The following is a 22520-nucleotide window of genomic DNA, read 5'->3' as shown; positions in this document are numbered from 1 at the left end:
GGTCTTCTTGTGGCGCCACGTTCCCGTCTGAAAACTAAGATGGGCTGAACGTACAGCTGTCGCCTGTCACAGTGGGCTGTTCCACAAGCTTCTCTTTGCACTCGTTAATCGTGGGATCCTTCAGTAAACGTTTGTGTTTGCGTTGTCTTAATACCTCAGTGAAGCATTTTGTGACTGATTCTTGTGTAAAAAAAAAAAATTACTCACTTACTTACTAAAATATGTTTAGCATGTTTGTTTACTGGAAACATGTTTTTTGTCATATGTTACAAACAAGTACAACATAAAACAAAACTAGTTATGAAATGCAGTGTATTTGTATGGGAGGGGCTTATGTTAGGAGAGAGGGCTGACTAATAACCATCTGTGATTAAAATGAACTAATGCTGTGCGAGGCATGACCCAGGATCCTGTTCTCACTGAGACATAATCGCGTTTGTCTTCTTCACACCAAATCAAAGAAGCCCACCCCTCTTTTATCAGCAGCTCCTTTAATGTCAGGCTGTTGTTCCTCTGTTGAGTGTCTGTTCTGTGTAATGATAGAAGTCATGGAAAATTGGCTGTTTCACTCTGAGTCACTTCGCTCGAGTCGATTGAATATCTAAAATAATACTGTAAATATATGCAAGGTGTAGTTAGAGGCCTGTGCAGAATCACTGGCTTAATGTGATGCAGTGAAATCAGCCGTTAAATCGGTTAAATTGAAATAGCTTCACTCTACTGAATTTGATGAAAGTAATAGAAGATAATTCAGCCGGGTCACGTGTTTGGATATTAATCCTTTGACTGGAAGGTTGTGAGTCGCTGCTTTTGCTTTTCTCTGTCCCAGATTGAGGAGCAGATACTGGGAACAGTGGGTGACCAGAGATTCCTCCTTTATGTGAAGTGAACTTTTCTGTTTTTAAGAGTGTGATAAGTTTCTTTTTTATTGTGCTTTTATTTTTTCTATTTATGATAGTTTTTACTCTTTTAATGTATTCCCCAGTTTATGTTTTTTCTGCAGTTTAAAGCGGTTTCATAAAAACCTATTACTGCATGGTTTATCGTGTTTGATAATAATACAGACGATGCAACAATGATGAAGGAATATTAATTAATTGGATGTCTGTGTGACTTTGCAGAAAAAGAATAAAGGGTTGCATTAATGCTGTGAATCATACCACAGCACCAATACAGCAGAAACCTCGTTGCGACACAGAAAGATCGGTGGTTGCAGTGAATTATTTGTGCTTTCATGACAGATTGCAGTGACCAGTTGGTCGCCAGAGGAACGATCATTTCAATCTAACTTAGAAATGTAAAGATTGGCGACACGTTGGAAACAATCTGAGTCAGTCTGTGACAGTGAGCGCAACGCATGTCTTTGGGGAAAAGACAGAATTGTTTCCATCTCCGTGTACGTTGCTTATATTCCTCTATAAAAGGATTTTTGAGCATCCACATCAATTTACAGTTTTGCAGGAATTTACAGGAGTTTCTGTTCCATGTGTACGAGATGCAGTCTGGACTCTGAATTTAGTTTATTAGAGTTAATCACTGTATTAACACAAACAGAGTGCAGACTCACATATTTTCTCACTATCATATTGTATCGCTTTGAAGATGCAACTGGCTGCGAGTGGTCGCGGTAATTTCGGTGAATCCACCGTCTCCATCCAGTGTTTCCTCTTGTGTGATTACTGCATTAAATAAACTTGTTTCCAGATCTGACGAGTTCACCAAAAAAAGAAATCAGCTCCAGAAATGAGTCGGTGCCTGCAGACCCCTCAGATAAAATAGAAATATACAGAAAAATATGTAGACGCTGCTTTGCGTGACAGCTGGGACTACTCCAGCTGTCAGAGGATGTTTCTGTAGCTGATTTCTCTCATCGTAACATCTGTCCATCGCTGTCACTTCCACAGCTTGCTTCTGAAGCTTGGTAACATTTATAGGTAATGTAGGACTCCAGCCTCTGGTCCAAGACAGCGAGCGACTCACCAGACTTTAGAAACAGGAGTGCGCAAACATGGGACTGACGCGAGGTTATCTCCAACTTTTATACACCTGATTCATCTTTTCTCACATAAAAATAAATCTATAGACACAGTGGTTGATTCCTGTTAACGCTTTATGGACAGTAAGCTCATAACACAGTGATGGATCTAGTAAAAAAAAGACTAAACTAAAAGGTCTCAGTACATCAGGGGAAGGAGACTAAGCAGTAGGAGATAGAAGTAGAAAATTACTATATTGTCCTGTTCTTATCAGATATTGAGAAAATCCTCATGACTGACGCATTTCCAAGTCCCTGATGGAGGCAGGAAAGTGAAAGTAGGCAGTAAGATTCCAGTTTGGATCTCCTGACAGGTGAAAAATCTGTTCTTTCCCTTCCTCATGAAGTGTGTCTGCAGTGCAGTGATGTGGTAGCGGCCTCAATATGTGATTTTTATTAACGTGTCTTTGGACAAATTTCCTTTGATAAGCAAAGGTCGTCCTGGCTGTGAGTGCTGTCTGTGCTTGAGCTGAGACTCTTCTGCCTGTACAGTATGTTTATATTTAGACTGAATGTCAGTGGTGTGGAAATAGTAATGGATTTCCATAAAGTGCATATGTGTGTGTGTGGGTGTGTGTGGGTTACTGCAAGCCCACACGTGCATGCATGCGTACATAAATGTGCAGTACAGCAGCTTATGTCTGCATATGCATGCAAGTACCCACATCTGTGTGCTGGGAGGAGTTTGGATAGGTCAGGACGTCTTCTGATTGCATCTGCATTGTTTATCTTCCCTCTTTCATATTGATGCAGCGATAAAGTTAATAATTCAGCCGTGTGTGTGTGTTTCTCCTCCTCTTAGTGAACAGTCTTTGTCATATGTGTATGATTCATTCACTTGTTCCTGCTGCCACCCAAAGGGATAGTTACAAATAACTTCGGTGGATAAAAATTCCCCTCTTGCTGATGTGGGCGGTCTTTTATCCTTGAAGCTCGGGTCCTCTGCCTGAGGCTTGGAAGCTTGAGGGTTCTGTGCAGTGTCTTTGCTGTTCCTAGGACTCTGCTCTTCTGGACAGAGATCTTGGATGTTGTTCCTGGGATCTGCTGGAGCCACTCGCCTAGTTTGGTGAGTGCCTCTTCTTTGAACCCTTGGTACTTCTCCAGCTACTTGTGTTCCTTCTGACTGATGTTGCTATCATTCGGATCACTACATCTATTGCTACAATGCTATTTTGTCAGTCTGTATTTGGAACTCACACAGGATCTTAGCATTTTGACCTCGGGACTTCCAGATTATACTCGGCACAGATGTTCCTGTACACTATGCCGGCCACTTGGTTATGGCGTTCCATGTATGCCTTGCCTGCTAGCATCTTGCACCCTGCTGTTATGTGCTGGATTGTCTCTGGGGCATCTTTACACAGCCTGCACCTGGGGTCTTGCCTGGTGTGATAGACCCCAGCCTCTATGGATCTTGTGCTCAGAGCTTGTTCTTGTGCTGCCATGATTAGTGCCTCTGTGCTGTCTTTCAGTCCAGCTTTGTCCAGCCACTGGTAGGATTTCTGGATATCAGCCACTCTTCATGGTTCCCATTTGCCTGTGGGATCCCAGGTGCTTGTAGTTGTCCTCTATGTCTGCAATGTTGCCTTCTGGTAGTTCGAGCCCCTCAGTTCTGACTACCATCTCTCTCTTTGTTATCATCCGACTACACTTCTTCAGTCTGAATGACATTCTAATGCTTTTGCTGAACCAGCTGCTAATTGATGAGAGACACCCGGAATGGCTAACTGAAAGCTGGACACTCTTAATCCCCAAGGATCCCCGGAAGAGACCGGTCCCATCCAACTAGCAGCCAATAACCTGCCTCAGTACCACACACGCATAAATATGAGGGAAGAACACGCCGTCTTCTTCCTACATAACATATAAACAAATAAAATGTTCTTATTTTGTCGATTATATCATTGTTTTCTTCCTTGAATCAAACTCTGACTGAATGAAAAAACAACCAGCAACAATATTTAAAGAAACAAAAACAGGATTTAGAGCAGAATGTAAAACCCATATCTCAGTCTTTCTTTGTGCCTCCTCACCCCCACATCTTCCACTAAGTCACAGCGTCCCACTGTTTGAGGAGAAATACATATTTATTGTGTTTTGTTGTATTTGTTTGGCCCTCAGTGTCTCTGGGGGATTAGAATAAATTGTTCCATTTAAAGAGCCAGACGCAGTGTGTGTCTGTGTTGTAGGGATTTGTGGGTCCTCGTTGTTGTTTGCGTATTACCTTACACTATAACCTCAGAGTCTTATCATATGTGGCGGGGGGTAATCTGCTGAGCAATAAAGACTATATGAGGAACAATGTTCTATAATGAGATACTGTATTTAGTTGGGCCGTTTATGTTAATGAGGAAGTTCAGTTAGAGCAGTGCTTCCCAAACTTTTTCCAGCCACGTACCCCTTGAGACATGTCACCCTCAGCCGCATACCCCCTACTACGAACGACTCTTAATTAGTGTCTATAAATACATTGCAATATCGCATGCATAAAGATAAATACTGCACAGTCGATTATTTCTCACCACCAAATGAATTTATCAATATTTTTTAGTAATGACAGAGTTTTAATAACAAACTTTACTACTTAATACTAGCAGTGTATCAAAGGATTTATTAGAATTCACTTTTTTGTCGAGAGCATAAAGGCCATGAACTTTCATTAAACAGAACTTTATTTAATGTGATGGATGTGCTTGAGCAGAGGCACACAGCTCTTCAATGTTTGGCTCAATTTGGGAAAGGCTGAGTCTTAAATCGTTTTCCACACAAAGTCTTGCTCTGTATTTTGTTTTCATGTTTGTTAAAGCAGAAAATCCCTTTTCGCATAAGTATGTGGTGGCGAAAGGCATCAGAGTCTTGACAGCGCGCTTAGCCAGCGCGGGCTGTTCAGTGCGCAGCCCTATCCAGAAATCCGCCAGGTTCTTTTGAGCGTGTTCAACTTTTAGAGATCCATCTGTGGCGATTTCAATTAGGCTCTCCTGGTCAGACGGTGATAACGAAGTAGGCACGGCGGTGAACGGGTGACGTATCCAATCATTTGAGCCGTCCGTCTCTGGGAAGTATCGGCGTAACTGCACCGCCAGCTCCTCAAGGTGCACGTTACATTCGCGCTTTACACTTTTAGATAGTGTGAGATCATTAGAGCACAGAAAATCATGCAGCACAGGAAAGACTTCAGTGTTGTTTGTATCCAAGCAGTTCTTCCAAAGGTTTAACTTCTTTATCATGGCCTCAACTTTATCTTGAACATTGAATATAGTTGCAGAAACGCCTTGTAATCCGAGATTGAGCTCGTTCAGACGAGAAAATATATCACACAGATAAGCCAGGCAGGTAAGGTACTCTTCATCATGCAAATGTTCAGACAGCTCAAAGGGATGGTTACTGAAGAAAACTTTAAGTTCATCCCTCAACTCAAAGAAACGGGTCAGCACTTTCCCTCTAGATAGCCAGCGAACCTCTGTGTGGAGTAATAATGTCTCATGCTCGCTGCCCATCTCATTGCACAACGCAGTAAATAAGCGGGAGTTCAGCGGCCTGGCTTTCACAAAGTTAACCATTTTTACACTCGTGTCCAAAACATGTTTCAAACGGACAGGTATTCCCTTTGCAGCAAGAGCCTCTCGGTGGATGCTGCAGTGTACCCAGGAGGCATCTGGCGCGACTGCTTGCACACGCGAAACCACACCTCCGTGTCTCCCAGTCATGGCCCGTGCGCCATCAGTACAGATGCCAACACATCTGTCCCACACGAGTCCATGTGTGTTCATGAATGTGTCCAGCTTTTGAAAAATATCTGCGGCAGTTGTCCTTTGTTCCAGCGGTTTACAGAACAGCATGTCCTCCTTGATGGTTCCTTCATGAATGTAGCGCACATATACGAGAAGATGCGCCAGGCCAGCCACATCCGTGGACTCATCTAGCTGTATTGCATAACATTCACTGTGGCGTATGCGCAGAAGTAGCTGCTGTAAAACATTTTCTGACATTGCATTGATGCGCCGTAAGACAGTATTGTTTGATGATGGAATGGACTGTATCGTCTTTTTTGCCTTTTCCCCCAACATTGTCCCTACCATATCTAAAGCAGCAGGGAGAATGAGGTCCTCCACAATAGTGTGGGGTTTGTTGTTTTTAGCCACTCTGTAACTGACCATGTAAGATGCTTGTAGTCTGTTTTTATTCATAAGATCTGGCACCTGAATGCAGGTTTTACTTGTTGAAAGTGATTTTAGCTGTCGCTCAAAATATTCCCTTGGTTTATTTTTCAAATGGGGATGATTTGTCTCTAAATGTCTGCGCAAAAGTGAAGGTTTCATTGAGTTCTGAGACAATACTTTTGCACAAATAACACACTGTGGCCGGGGAAATCCACCAATATTTATACACGTAAACCCCAGCGAAATATAATTGTCATCATATTTGCGCTTCTTTGATGAGGTTGTGTTACAGTCCGTGCTGTCATGCTTTCTCCCACTTTGACGCTCCGCATCAGACACTTCATCACTTTCCACATGGCTGGCTCCAGCTATGCTAGCCACTTGGCTAGTAACCACAGATACATCCCTGCTAGCACTGCTAGCATCCAAATCTGACGAACACATTGTTGTTGAACAATCACCTGTGCGGTCACTGGAAAATGCATCTTCAGATATGAGCTTATTGGTTGTTGTGGCCGGTGTCTCTGTGGTAGGGCCTTTTTTTCTTGTTAACCACTTGTCCATTTTCGCGCTGCACTGAATGCTTGGAGGCAACTTCAACTGTTAGGTGTCAGTCATTTGGGCAAATCACGCCCATGTATTTTGTCAGAGCTATTTTTTTGCTGAACACCAGAGGGTGGTATATAGTCATGTATTTGACAGGCAAAAAAAACTGCATTAGCGCAAATTTCGGCTTTTAAAACTTTTGATCCCCACTCCAACCCCAACCCACGCGTACCCCCTACAGCCACTTGCGTACCCCCGAGGGTACGCGTACGGTAGTTTGGGAACTACTGAGTTAGAGGATTTCTAACGATTGGTGTGTGAACACATCGTCAGCCAACAGCTCATGTTTGAGATGATTTATTACAGCAGCAGAAAATAGTTTTAGTTTGTCATCAAGGCTCTGAACTCCTCACTTCAAACTAATATGGCAGAAATTTGTGAGCGTTGAGTGAATCGAGCGTACAGGTGGATGCAGAGCACCGGCACTTCATTAGACCCGTGAGCTGGGAGGGCATGTTTGATGTGTGACGACGTAGCTCGACGTGTCATCCTGATCACTCGCAGGTTTCACTCCATGCACGCAAACATTTCAATAGAAATAAGATCATGTAAAAACTAGAATTTGCATTTTTTGAGTTTATATTATGATTCATGTTGTTACAACAATCTGTCGCACAGGTGGCAACATGTGCAATCTACTCTGTGATTGACCTCGTAATGTGATCACTTCTCTTCCCTGCACATTCAGCTGATATCGGCAGCATTTCGAACCTCCACATAATCAGCATCTTCATTCCTTCATTCTGTTGTCTTTACCTGAGCTGAAAGCCAGGCGTGCCATTTCTGAGCATTGCTCACCTCAGTGTTTTGAAGCAGGTGCGTCAGAAGCCAAGCTCTTCAGCAGACCCTTATTATCACCGCTGCAGAGAAGTTTCCCGATGTAAAGGCCATCGTCTCTGCCACCTCACTACGTGTGCTGAACACTGACGCAGGACTGCAAATATTCTACTAGTGCAGCTCAGAGAGAGACTGACTCACTGAGAATCGCTGCTTTCATTCTTCTGTTGTCTAAAGAAAAGGAGCCAGGAATGGAGGCAACATATTAAACAGGGAAGGGATTTACTTAACAGTGCTAACGAAGTGATGGCTTCAGTTGAAAAACTAATAAAATGAGAGTAGATAATACTCTAATGCATTGTCTCATAAACCCTTTTGCCCAGGACTGACTGTCAGAGCGTTCGTCCTGATTTTTCTCAGCTCGGTCTTGTCCAGAAGAATGAAGAACACGTTCTCCATCGCTCTTCTACTTCTTACACTTATTAATTTGCAGGAAACTTTTGTCCTATGCATTGTAAAATTGAGGTACAAACCGAACTTGAGCAGATAAAGGAACAGACAGAGAAAATCAGGCCCTCGCTGCTCCGTCTTTCATGCCCATAAGTCTGTAGGCGCATGAAGCAAATGGGAAATACAGAGAAGTGCAGCGGATGGTGATGGAGAGATGAAGGGCTCATTAGGTGGGTAAGTGCTCTCAGAAGTGGCAGCTGCTCAAGCAGTTTTTGAAGGCAGAAAAAAAGGATTTCGCTGACTGAACCCAGTTCAGAAACTCCACCAGGAGAAGATCGTGGATTGAGATTTTCTGGCTGGCAGTCGAAGAGCCGGACCGTTTTGTTGGAGGCATCCCAACTCAGACTTCTCTGCTGTGCTGTAAAAATATCAGAAGCTAAAATATAACCTTGGTCACTCGTTTATCATTTTCCTAAACAGGCATGACTGTGGTAGGGATATGTTGACTCGTATCTAATTATCTAACATCCTTTTAAATGTAACTCAGTTCATTACAGACTCTGGGGCTGTTCATGAAGCTCATAAGATAAAACTGTTTCCTCGTTTCTGTCATAAAGACGTTCTTACGACTGTGGATCCTTCATTGATGAGGATCGCCGATGTACAAATAATCGCTGTGAGCCAAAAACTCAGACTTTAGTTTGTGTTTAACACTCAAATATATAAGGCTGAATATCCCTGTCAGCTAATATTTGTATATTGATATTGTTGATTGATGTCGAAATATCATTCCCGATCTGGATTCCCGTTTTGTGCCTCCGCATCTCGATTTTCTGGCATCTGGCCTGAGGCGACCTCGCGTGATGTAAGACCTGCCTGCTTTAAGACTGACGGGCATCAAGAAGAACACGACAGTAAGTCAGCGAGTATCAGTGGATTTATGTGCGGCTCGCTCCTGTCAGACGTACTTATGATTTGAGAAATCTTCTAATGTGTCTGAGGCACGACGTGGCTGAACAAAGGCCCGTCAGCTCCGTCGCGTTTCCCTGGATAAATATGGGTTAAAAGAACAGAGTCGCTGACACCAGCAGACAATACTTTGCTGTTCCCTGAAGCGAAAAAGGCTGAGACATGCTGCTTTAGAGTTTCCTCACTGCTGGTACTCGCGGGGAAAAGGCTTGAGCAGAAATCCAAAAGAATTTTTATCTCTTTCAGAAATCCCTCGAGGAGACGGAGAGAGGGTGCCGGGGGTAAATTGCCAGCGGTTAGAGCTTCTCAACCTCAGGCTTGAGCAGCGTGTGCAGTTGACATGTGGCTGATATGAGGAACATTTAAAGAAAAACAGAAGTTTTTTAAGTTTTATTCACAGACTCTGCCAGATAAAGCCATCTGGCAGAGTCTGTGAATAAAGAGAGAGAGAGACGCCACACACTGTTTCCCGTATCTCCTTTTCTCAGGTCAAATATCAGCGATAAAGCAGCACAGAGGCAGTGACGACCTGATCTCACTGAAAGAAATCGTTTTTACTAAAACTAACCAAAGTGGCCGTTGATTGTGTTGTTTCAGTGAGAAGTTCATGGTGAGACTGAACAAGAACGGAGGTCCAAAGAATCCAGAGAAGGTGGACCGGCTGTGTGCCCTCTTCACGGTAACAACACACACACACACACACACACACACACACACACACACACACACACACACACACACACACATTTAATGAAACTCGTGGTGAAGTGATGGTGTTTCGTGTAATTTAAGAAGGGAACAGTTGAAAAACTGAGGATCTAAAAGTGAGGAAGCATTGCCCCCTGTTGCTCTGCAGCAGAATCAGTCTGCAGATCGTTTGATGCATTTTTGCTGCACTAAAGCTCCCAACGTTCACTGATGCAGTTATTTGAATTCTTCAGTAATTACAAAAACTCAATTGAAGTCAGTATTATAAGGTGAATGCATGATTTACATGTAAGTCACAGGGGAGATGAAACCAGACGTGCTTAAATGATTAAGCTGGTTAAATCTGAGCGTTCTTGTTTCAACCCGAGCTGGAATCAGTCCATATATGTCTAAATTACACACATATTTATAAAAGTAATAAAACAATCCACTGATGCAGCAGTCTAAGCAGAGCTTCTTAGTCCTCCTGTCTCCCTGGGCCACCTCCTCCAGCTCTTCCAGGGCCTTCCCAAACCCAGCAAACCCAGGACAACTGGCTAATTTTCATGAAGCTCCTCAAACTAAATATCTCTGAAGCTGAGCCCAGTCAGAAGCTAATTTCCTCTGAAGCCTTATTCTTAGCTCGGGAGCCATAAGTGAGAAACATAGACCGACCGATAACAACTTCACCTACCCGCTCAGTGAGTGGTACAGCATCCACATCAGTCTGTCTGGCAGTCTCCTGCTCCAATCTTCCTCAACTCATGAACAAGATCCAGAGAAACTTGAGCTTCTTAACTTGGGGCAGGAAATCATTCCTCTCCCGGAGTGTTAGAAACCACGATTTTCCTGCTGAGAAGCAGTGCCTCAAGGTGGAAGTGTTAATTATCATTCCAACTGTGTTGCATTTGGCTGCAAAACCTCCCCAGCTGGAGCTGGAGATCACCTCTGACTGGACCAGCAGCACCATCATCTGCAAAAAACAGCAAAAGATGTGATCCAGGAGCCCCTGGCTCCACATCGGAGTTCTGTCCATAAACGTTACGAACAGAAACTCAGAGCACAAACCTTCTTTAATTGTAAGAAAAGCTGAAGCTGGTGGATGATGATGATGATGATGATGATGATACTTTTTTCTTTTTCTCACAGGATCTGAGTAACAAAGACATGAAGAGAGATCTCTATATTGTCTCACAAGTTATCAGGACAGGTAAGTTATGTTATGTAGGTGGAAACAATTCCTGCAGAAATGCCTGAAATAACAGAATAACTTTGTCAAGTTTATAATGTGCACCTTTATTAACCTGAAATACCATTCAGATTAAAATAGAAAGAAATGAATGCTGTCGTATGAATGGAACAGGAGCCTTTCTCATTATGTGACGCACACGCTTCTGGTTACAGGTCGAATGCTGCTGAATGACAGTAAGAAGGGTCCTCCGCACGTCCAGTACCGTCGACCGTATGGCTGTGCGGTCCTGGCCATGAGCGACGTGCTGCAGACCATCTCAGAGCTCAAAGAGGAGAAAGATTTTGTCCTTAAAGTGTACACGTAAGTGTCTGCACTCGCAGATAACGAGGCAAGAGAAAAATACTGAGGGTTCACCGCAAGTAATGGCCTGATTAGACTCACAGCACAGGACTCGAACCTGTGGTGAAGCAGTGACACAGATATGAGTTGCTGGTGTTGACATAAGCAGACATATGAATCCTAAATGAAGTGTACAGATCTCAGGTTTAGTTGCTGGCACTTCATTGGACAGATGGACAATGACCCAAGTAAAAAAATTGCAAATGCAACCCCGGGTTTAGGAAGGTAAAGAATCAGCTGATCTCAAACCTGCCAGCATTTCGTTTACAGAGGAGAAAACTAAAGGCAGGAAACACAGCTGCAGTCAGAAGCTGGCAGAGTTACAAAGGAGGAAAAACTCACTCGTAATGAGTTTGGGCTGGAGAAGGTCGGTACCTGTAAGGGGTTCTTAATAAAATATTAAAAAGTAAACAAAATGTTTACTTTTTAATATTTTGTTACGATTATGCTGATATGTCCGGGTACATGTGACCCTCGAAATAAGTGGACTGTTGTTTTTTTGGTAAAGTCCTGATATTAAAGCTAAAAGTCTTTGTTTTAAATCCATATTTATCATATTACTGTATGTTTGAGTGAACTAAAATAGCAAAAGTGCCCAAAAATATCAGCTTACAGCACAAACTCAACACACCCAGAGCTCAGAGATGATATTTTCTTTTTGGAAAATCATTTTGTCCTACTCCAAATATTTCTGGGCTGAGAGAAAAGGTCAGAGAGAGAAAGAGGAGAAGGTTAAAGATAAGCGAGCTGGAGAGACAGTAAAGAGTGGGGCATGCCATATATTTTTATTATAGCTTTACTTCTGTTCTTATCGCTCTGTCACCACCAGCCTCTTCTTACTAAACTGAAGACATGTCATTGTGTGTGTGTGTGTGTGTGTGTGTGTGTGTGTGTGTGTGTGTGTGTGTGTGTGTGTGTGTTTGATGCCTCAGTCTTAGCTGAACTGCTCGGGTCGGTTCACGGGGGGTTAGACGTCTCCTTTTCAGGCTTGTGTTCCAGCATCGTGTGACGTTAACGGGACCGAAATCATCAGTTTGTTAGAATCAGCCGAGGAAAATGTAGATCCACACGTTCACTCTGAAGAAAGACGAGTAAATTAAGAGTGGAACGAGCGAGTTGTTTTATTGGATGGGGCTGTTTTATGTTAATACAAAAATCCAGCAGCTTGACACAGCGTGGCTCATCCACTGTATTATCTGCAAATAGGTCTGCTAGTTACTGCTCTTTTTCTCTTTCCTCCTGTTGTTTCCTTGATTAATCAGTCGATCTGTAAAACTGTGAAAATGCAATTTCCTGGCCTCTAAATGGCTCAAAGATGCCATTAACGGGTGTTTAATCTGACCTTTGGTCTAATCTAAAAACTGTTTTCCCTTTATGAAACAAAAAAAATAAATAAAATGTATGATTTGGCCGAGAGCAGCACTCTCTAGTGCACAGAAGTGTGCAATACAAACAGAGATGTTACATTTTCCAACAAAACCACAGAACCAAAGATGCGTTTGCACAAAAATGCGGCAGGTCAGCACTCGAAATGGAGAGTGGGTTTGTCAAGATACCAGCGATGAAGCCCGGGTGAAGATGATCTGCACACAGACAAATGTTTTGTTGCATTTTTGGAGTAGCAGCAGGAGTGAAAGGGAAGCCTACAAGATGGGAGTGAACCTGCTGCCGTGTGTCGTTTGGAGATGATGACACCGACAAAGAGACAGGAGGCCCGGCTGAAGATATTAAGATCCACACTGGGAGTGAGCAGGATGGAAGGGATTTGAAATGAATATGATGAAGTTCGAGCTCCATGCAGAAGAAGAGAAGATTCAGAGGACAGATGTTTGGTGCGACAGGAGAACAGACAACAGAGAGGGAGAGATGGAGACAGCTGATCTGCTGTAGAGACCAACGAAGACATGGAAGAAAGACCTGCTCCAATTTATCCGTGTATTTAACTCCAAAATTTCCCCTCACTTCCTCTGACATGTCAGCGCTGCTGCTCTGCCTTGCTACCTGTCATTCACCTCACCACCCCAGCATCCACCCGTAGACCACGCCCCAATTTTATATTTTAATTGCAATGATTGATGGCACGTACGCCCCAGAGTAACTGCCAAAATAACTAGATTTCAAAAGTCCATTATATCCAACCGAACTTTTGTTGTATAAAAACACAAGTTACAAATATATTGTTATCCTTTATAGGACATGATTGTTTTTTGTTGCTCTCCAGGTGTAACAATGAGAATGAATGGTACCAGATCCATGAGAACATCATCCGCAAGTCCAGCACCAAATACACGGCACCCAGCACCAACTACGGTAGGAGAGACCACGTGTTTGTGTACCCTGAGTTTGGATGATCGGACCCCAACAAACTGAGTGTGGGATAAAGAGCACATCTCTGATTTATGCTAAATACAAATACTGAAGCTCATAGTTACATTTAAGAATAAATAACTTGTTAATATCTCAAAGATCTCCACTTTCTTTCATGCAAACTTTTCTGGTTCTGAATCCCGAACAAGCCCCTAAACTGTTATGTTCCCTGAAACGGGCTACAGGATGAGGGGAGTAACAGTAGAGCAGCGGTTCCCAACCTCCAGGCCAGTTGTTTGGTACCAGGCTGCGAGAGTGGAGGCTCGGGGGTGAAGTGTATGGTTTTCTGGGTTTTTATCAGTTTTTAGCGTTAACTTGGTTTCCTTCGGACTTTCCCCGTGTAATGAATAAATCTTCTTTTTTTGGTATACTGGTTTTATTTTGTATTTATGACACCTTAATGGCCGGTCTATGAAAATATTGTCAGGTATAAACCGGTCTGTGGGGACCGCTGGCCTACAGGATGAGGGGAGTAACAGTAGAGTATCCATGTGAAAGAAAAGGTGAAAAAGATTACAAACTCAATCCTGATTTTATTAAAAGCTCTAACTTCGCCTCTACGCCCTAAATAATCCAGAAATAAAAGAAAAGCATCAGCAAACAGATAATGTTGGGAGATTGGAAATAAAAATGAAGAATCTGCACCTCAACAACACAAAAGAAGAAAAACCCCACTCTGCAAACAGGAGGTCACAGTTACTCACCGGGAGCTTGACATAATTAAAACACAACACACGGCTAAGGCTACTGTACGTCTGGCCCATAGAGAGACTGAGCTGCTCTCCTCCCCAGCTCTTACACTGTAGGCCTGGTTGATCGCTGAGTGCAGCCAGCTGTGCCCTCACTCCACTGGAAATGACGGGCAACCCAGCTATGGTAAGAGAGGAGGCATAAAGGTTAGCAATCAACACCCAAACAACACAGCAGGCTTGCTACACGTATATCGGAGCACAATTTATTGTCCTAAAAGTATAGTTTTTTATTCTACTGGATTTTTTTGTCCAGGTGAATTATTTTGGCCACAAAACCCAGAAGCAGATGCGTTATCCTTGCAGGGTTACCCTGCAACATTAGCAGTGCAGTGGTGTTTTTGTGAACACAGCAGCCGAGGGTGGAGGCAATTTCTAGCACTCAGTTATTGCTCCAGCCCGCTGATGTTCTGTGTGGACCGTTTCTTCCAGTCACTTTATTACTTCTGTCAAAGCACAGAGGGCAGGAGCAGATTCTAGTCCTGCAGCACTTGTGACTCGTTTTATTTCATTGCTGATGAGTCAGCCGACATTTCAGGAACACTGAACAAAAAAGAGTTCCCAGGAGCAACTTATTTAGAGCGTCTGACTGACACATGCAAGTCATCACTCTGACATCAGCGGGAAAATCATATTAATTGGTGTCACTGTAGAGGACTCTCCTCTGCCCCAGTGTTAAAGTCTGTGAACTCCCATGACCCCGCACAGATATGTGTCTTTAAAAAAACATAATCCAGCAGCAAACTTTTGTTTTCAGGTGAAGAGATGAACCCAGACTAACAGGCTGAGAGTCTGCTGGAAAAGCAGTTTGGCAACGTTTAGCATGCATTGAAATGTTTGTTCTGATTCTGGGGAGATCAAACGAGCTCTGCAGCTTCAAAACTCTGTTTAGACTTTAAGTTTATCTGAATTTTATGTGTGGCCTAAAGGCTGTGCTTTTTAAATAGGGCACTTTGTTCTGTCTTCTTCCTTTGCTTTTCATCCATCTCTCTACCCATCTTCTTTTTCTGTCAACCCACTCGTTCCCATTTCTTCCCCTTCACATCCTGCAGGGCTGATCATCTCCCTGCAGCTGCTGAGGGGCGACATGGAGCAGGTCCGCAGAGAAAACCCGCTCATTTTCAGCAGGGGGGTGGCCATCACACGCAAACTGGGATTCCCAGATGTCATCATGCCCGGTGAGTCACGTATCCAGCTTCATGTAGGCCTACCCATCGCAGCGCAGCGGGCTGTCCACCTCAACACTTCTATTCTTAGTTTACGTAAGCACACAGCAGAGATGGGCTCCGTGAATAACACGTAAAATAAATAAAAACAACAATTCAGGTTTGAATCATGTAAATGGATCAGACAGGAATAGAAAAAGTGCTGAATGTCTGGGCGGGTTTTGTACATCTCTACCTTCTGCTTTTGAAGAAGGGAGCAAAAACACGTACCTGTTGAGCTGAAGCACAGAGAAAAGGTGCAGTGTTGCAGGTGTTCTTCTCGAGCAGGCATTTTGTAAACAGTTTTATTTCTTGCAGCTATAAAAATCTTCAAAAGCTTTGTTTGGCTTTCAAAGAGGCCTTTGGATCAATGTCCAAGTTCCAAACAAAGAAAGAGAATTTAGATTTGAGGTCCAGGATCCCTGAAAATAAACAAGTGACTTCAAGGCTGGACAGATGGACAGAACCACAGAAGCTGATCTGCGCTCCTGCCGGGCTGCTGCTTAATTTAGATTCCTACATGGGAGCAACAAAGGAGTGAATCTGGTTTTTCCAGCAGGAACGTCTCCAAAGCACTGGTCGAAGTAAACAGTTTCCCAGAATTGGACCCGCTTTGTGATATTCCTGTGTTAGCTTCCTCTTCTGAGAGCTATAAATCCATTACAGGGAGACCGAATGTGTCAGTTTGCATCTCTCCACTGACTTCATTTTAATTACAGTGGAGCTTCTCCTCCTGTAATATGTTAAAATGTTTGTGAAGACCTTCAAAGCTGTAAATGTGTTATTATTTAATAACCCAATAAACTGAGTTACAGGCTTGTAGATATTTAAGTCCACAGATGTATTTTTCATAAGTGTGGAAATCTCTTTCAGCAGTACTTAGCTTAAGTCACTTTGATGATTTAATGTGTCTTGTTGTACAGCTTCCCAGCTGTTTCTGTCGGTGTGTAAAAGATAATTCAATCTTCTCAACAAGTGCACTGCCTGCTGTCAGAGACGTGTTAGGCATGCACGCTCATTTATTTATCAGTCTTAGCTCTTATCTGCCCCAGAGGACTGACATCATTTAGTCCAGCCCCTCTGCAGGAGACTGGAGCTCAAACTATCTGGTCCTGGGTGAGGAACCAGACAAAGAGTGATTCAAATGATTTGCCATGGGAGACCCTGCCAGGGGCAAATCCCCCCCACCCCTGAAAATATATATATATATATAAAAATCTCCACCACAATAAGGTAGTGATCATGGTAGTGAACATGGAAATGTCGAGTGTTAATCAGACCTTTAGAAATCATTGCTGTGGCGCTGTGAGCAGATGTACACACAGTGCAGCAGCTTCTGGAGGAAGTAAGAACCAGGGGGCAGAAAAATCTGGCAAAAGAAAATAAAAATGGCAAATGTTTGATAAATCTTAGAGAAAGCAAAACAAATGAAAATAAAAAATATATCGTGATGTCTCACTGTGAGGGACTCATAGACTTCTTTAGACCATGTTGGAGGTTTTCTTGGTGCACTGTGGAGTTTAAATATGTGAATTTGTTTCCAACTTCACTTTGAAAAGTAAAATATTATAGTTCCTTAAGTTTTCTCTCATAAATTTGCAGCTGACACAAAGATTTTACATTTTTATGTTTGAGAAAACTTTTATTTCCATATCTGGATTTTAGGTTTTATGCCTCGTTTTTCCAACTGGCTGCAGCCTGATAAAGAAACCACAAAGATGGACAAGTGTGTGTTTGTGTGTGAATGCTGCAGCAGGCTGATATCACATCCAGGCAGCAGCTGGATTTACATACAAAAAGCATCTCACTGTTTACTTTTTGTATCCACTGCTTGCAGCTTCATTCAGTTAAAGAAACCTTACCTGTCCCACATTCATGCTTACTTTTTAGATTTAGCAGAAATACCAAACACTGATGCTGCTGAAGCTAAAGTGCTATGATCTCCACAGTCTCCTGTTAATTCATTTATGCAGCCTGTAAAATATGTGACCTCAGAAAATATTCAACATCCCGCATTTATGTGCTTGACAAGAGAGGCTTTCTTAGAGGCATAATTTCAGCCCCAAATATAATTTCTCCTCTGGTCTGTGGTGCTGCTTGTCCGGTGAGATAGTTATGATGCGAGCTGCCATGTTTTAGAGCTGCAGAAATGTCTGTTGCTCTTCAATAGACAGGGCTGAAAAATGAAGCTGAGGGCAAAAAACTGCAGTTCCTCTTAAAAGCAAGTCAGTCACTTAGACTTCCTGTTAACTTTACAGCAGGAAATAAACATTCTTACAGCCTGCTACAGAAATTATTCAAAGCTTTTACCCCGTCGTGCCAGCTGTCAGGAGTTAATCTTTACATAATTACAAGAAGTGCTTTGAATACATCATCATTACCATAGATTCATCTGTACCACATCAGGTCCTTTTGTAGCAGCCCTGCCTTGCTTTGTATTTAACTTTCGCCTTTAGAAATAAAGGACACGAGTCGAGCAGCTTCATAGTCCAGCTCATGAACCTGCTGTGCTGCTCTCATTGGTGAATACTCTTAATGATGATGAGCTTAACAGGTAAACAAATGAACGCTTACATTAAGCTTCCCTCTACAGCAAACAGGAAGAAAACAGCAGGGCTGCACATCCCACAGGCACCAGTGTCTTTCACACACATTAACCACTGCTCCCCTCAGGCAGTGATGGAGTGAGTGTTTAACTCCCATCTTTATACATTAAAGGTGACACCTCCTCTATGAGGACGAGCGGGGAGTGATAAATGAGTCCGCACACGTCCACACAGGTCGTTAGTCTTATGTGTGTCAGCTTAAAATGTGTGCGACACACCGCGCCTGCTTCGAGATTACGGACATGTTTGCATCTTTGTTGCATCTTTACAAATAAAACAACCATGTGCGCTGGTGTTTGACACATATTAGTCTGCATTAACATGTCTCTGCTGGTCCAGGTGACATCCGTAACGACCTGTACCTGACACTGGAGCGAGGAGATTTTGAGAGGGGAGGGAAAAGCGTTCAGAAGAACATCGAGGTGACCATATATGTGCTTTACGCCGACGGAGAAATCCTCAAGGTAGGGAAACGTTCCTGCTGTAAAAAGCCTTCTTTTGTCCATTTAGTGGCACATAATATAAACAGACGTTCAGCATCTTTCTTCTTCTAACAAAAAAACAAGTCTTTCATCAGTTTGAAGTTGTGCCTAATGTTAAACTTTAGGCTGGTTTATAGCAGTAAGTTTCTTTAAAGGCAGCAGAGAATTTGTAGCTCACAGCAAACATGTTTCTGGTGTTTTGATGGTTTAGTTCAAGTTTAGAGTAGAATTAGCAAACAATGAAAACACCAAAGTCACATTAAAACACACTAAGTAACAGCTGCAGCAGATGAACCACTTCAATGTTTTTTGGAGATGAAATGACCTGTTTTATTGGACTGTAAGAGTAAAGTAGTGAAAATGTTGTAAGTTAGAATAAATGAGCAGTATAATCCACTATCAGCTCTTTTATGTGTGTGAAATCCACGTTGTTGACCGTGCACACTTCAGTACATGCTTTTAGTTTCTGTGCCGGTCTCATGATTTCTTGGGTACCTGCTGCCCCCTGTAGGTTCAAACCTCATATAAAGAAACTAAAACACTTTAAAGCAGTAAAACACCAGGGCAAACATCCGCCTGCTTTACAGGTGAAAATAGAGCAACAGGACCGCTGAGTCTTTGATTTTATTTATTTTCTGCTGTGTTTTACTTGCATCTATTTGAAAGACTGAGTGTAAACACAAAAAATATTTTATGAGCTGGAATGTGCAGAAAATAGGTTTAAATGTTAAACTAATTTCTTCTAGTCAGAGAATGTTGCAGATAATTAAATGTTTGCTTGATGCATAAAGTTAAAAGATTAAAACTAATAAAACAAGTTTTAAAAAGAGACTTTTCCATCTGATTATATTTTGTATGATGGATTATGTAGAAAAAGTAGAATTGGGCTGAAAGATCTATCGCTTTATCACCTCTTCAGGTTGTAAATCGTGTTTTTAAAAAGTAACTAAGTAACTAAGTGATTAATTACTTTTGAAAATAAGTAATCAGTAAAGTAACCGGATTACTTTTTGGGGAAGTAATCAGTAATTAGTTACTTGACCAACACTGCACACAAGTAGTCTCAGTGATAACAAACAATATTACTTACAGATGATTAACAGAGGTGAAACTGCCCAATGCCAGCATACGACTGTCTGTAATAACTGTGTATTTTCAATAGTGTCTATAACATCTTGCAGGCTACTGTCTGCTATAACAGCTTGTATGTGGATGGAGGTCAGACCCTCCACTGAGCATCGTATGAAGGATTACACCAACATGTCATCCGCCTTCACTGTGCTGCCCAATAATAATCCTAGAGAGAAGGAAGCCCCCCCCCCCCCCCCCCCCCCCCTTATTTTAGCGAACTTTAAGGTTTTATATCTAATTTGGAGCCTTTTACCTTGTCATATGTGTCTGACAACATTTTGTCCCATTGATTAAATTGTTTCTGGCTTATTTCTATTGGCACTGTTTGAAATAAATATAATAATTTGGGTAGTATATTCATTTTATTCCAATCTATTCTCAAATATAAACTTAGGTTAGATTAAATTCCATCTCGCTATATCTTCCTCGATTTTCTTTTGTATTGGTGAATAATTTCTTTCTAATAGTTCTGTGAGATCCTTATGTATTATAACTCCCAAATATTTAAAATACTGTGAGGAAAGGGCACAAAAGAACCTGCGTAGACCACATGATGGATTCAAACCCAGGAACCTTCCTGCTGTGAGGCAACAGTGCTAACCACTGCTTGGTATTTTTTCTGGTGATTCCCAAAAAAATAGAATTTATGTTCTAAATAATTCCTGTACTAATTTTACATCAAATATGAGTGCTGGCTCATGACTTTTGCACAGACTGAATGTAAGACAGTGGTTCACATCTCCATCAGTCCCTGCTGTCCAGCTCTACGTCTAACTTTATCTCTCCGTTGGATCCTATTTCCTTGGCACGTTCTGCTCCTGGCTTTTCTTGAGTTTTCAGATGTTTTAGTTTCCCTGCAGAAATGAAAGAGAACTGGTTCAACATTAGATGTTCTTCATCGTCACTTAAGAACATATGATGAGCTCAGTGCACTGATATGACCTGACAGTGTGAAACTAAAGCCTTTTTTAAAGTATGCAGGCAGGCTGAAAGGCCGTCTATTTGAATTAGATATAATCTTCATAGCCTGCGACACGTTTCTTACATGTTACGATGAATCTGACTGAACTGATCACTACAGAAGAGTTGTGTCAGAAACAGCTGAGCCAACAAAGGCACAAGTGGAGTGTTGGACCCACTCTCAGTGACAGTAAATGCATTTCTCTGTGCTGACGATGAGATTTCAGAGATGTGTGATCAGGAACTGAGGTGAGCTTATTGAAAAGCAGATATTGATTAGCAGATGATCAATAGTCTGAACAGCCTGAGTCAAAAACAGAGAAAACTGCTGTTCTGCCAAAATTTAAAAAAAAAATAAATTAAATTTGAATGCAGTTGATCAGAGTAATCGCATCACTAACCAGCCGACTTCTGAGTGATGTTTGTGTTTGTCTCGTTGGTGGCACCTTTGTCCGATGTTTCTCCACACTGGCTCAAACTTACGGGCTCTGCAGTTTGAGGTTCACGTTGGAATGAGTCTGTAGAAATAAACAAGTTCATGCTTCTGTGTTTTTCATAAATGTTATCATTTAACTTCCAACTTTTCCACCAAAAACAAGCCAGCCTATCACACCTTTCTTAAAGGTTCCCATTCAAATACGTTTCCACTCCTTGACTTCGCTTACCTGAAGGACCCCTTTCAGTTGACCTTTGAGTATCACTCAAATGTGTTGTGTGCACAGCTGGCCCAGGTGTTGGTGCGTCACGGCTGTTGGGGCCGCTCTGGTCCACAGTTTCTCCACACTTGCTACAGGTACTGTAGCAAGTGTAACTGCAGTGTCACTGATCTCGTTGTTTGTCTGCTTCTGCACATGCTCCGTAGGACTGCATCAGTCTGGGTTCAGGTGAGCCCAACGTGCCAGAGCACCGCTCCTTTGTGCTCTACCATAACAACAGCCCGCGATGGAGCGAGGTGATCAAACTGCCGATTCCCATCGACCGTTTCAGAGGGTCCCACCTGCGCTTCGAGTTCAGACACTGCTCCAGTGAGTGCCTTACTTGTGTTAATACTGGGGCTGTCATGGCTAATGGGATGATCTGTGTGGAGAAAATAAATGAGGATCCAAGAACAGGCACTCGTGGAGGTGCGAAGGAGGCTTATTGTAAAAATAAAACCCAGAACCGTGTAATAAGATGACAGACGCATCTGCATTTCTTGGCATGCAGATGCAGCAGCTGGCTGCTCACTATAATCCTCCCAGACTGATTAGGTGCTGCTTCAAGCAGGTGGTGACATTTATAGAAAATATATCTAAATATAACATTAAAAGCATAACCAAGTTACTCTTTGACCTTCTTATATGCAGGCTGTATCACTTTGTCTACAATAGTGAAGTAATGAACTGGTTTTCTGAATACATCTCTAATAATCTGAGAGACATTTAACCTCGGTGCTTTTTGACCGAACACTCGGTGCGTTTCTCCTCTCACATGTTCCTTCTTCGTCATTTTCTCTGCAGCAAAGGACAAAGGAGAGAAAAAGCTGTTTGGTTTTGCCTTCACGCCTCTAATGAGAGAGGATGGAACTACTCTCTCTGATGAGAGCCACGAGCTGTATGTCTACAAGGTCAGCTACACTAGAGCTTTTCTGTTTCCTGGCTGCTACTCATCAGCCTTCATCACACGTTCGTCATTTATTCTGCAGAGGAGTCTTTCTGTTGGCTGATGATTGCAGCAGAAATGACAATATTTAGTTAGTATATATG

At 42.4% G+C, this 22520-nt stretch overlaps 1 protein-coding gene across 6 annotated transcripts in view; it reads left to right on the top strand.

Annotated features, from left to right (window-relative positions):
* The window catches only part of LOC146670640 (dedicator of cytokinesis protein 3-like), a 250680-nt gene that overhangs the window by 190781 nt on the left and 37379 nt on the right, over positions 1-22520 (top strand). For all 6 annotated transcript variants that reach the window (XM_085407632.1, XM_085407637.1, XM_085407636.1 and 3 more), the window contains exons 10-17: positions 9595-9676; positions 10834-10894; positions 11089-11236; positions 13497-13585; positions 15444-15569; positions 18542-18666; positions 21638-21800; positions 22275-22381. In XM_085407632.1, coding sequence (XP_085263758.1) covers positions 9595-9676; positions 10834-10894; positions 11089-11236; positions 13497-13585; positions 15444-15569; positions 18542-18666; positions 21638-21800; positions 22275-22381 — 901 coding nt within the window. The remainder of the gene's footprint in view (positions 1-9594; positions 9677-10833; positions 10895-11088; positions 11237-13496; positions 13586-15443; positions 15570-18541; positions 18667-21637; positions 21801-22274; positions 22382-22520) is intronic.

The sequence above is a fragment of the Rhamphochromis longiceps genome, linkage group LG5, assembly GCF_057381845.1.
Source record: "Rhamphochromis longiceps isolate RC_006_pf linkage group LG5, R_longiceps_female_GT1.1, whole genome shotgun sequence".
NCBI lineage: Eukaryota > Metazoa > Chordata > Actinopteri > Cichliformes > Cichlidae > Rhamphochromis > Rhamphochromis longiceps.
This window is presented reverse-complemented; position numbering and strand designations above follow the sequence as displayed.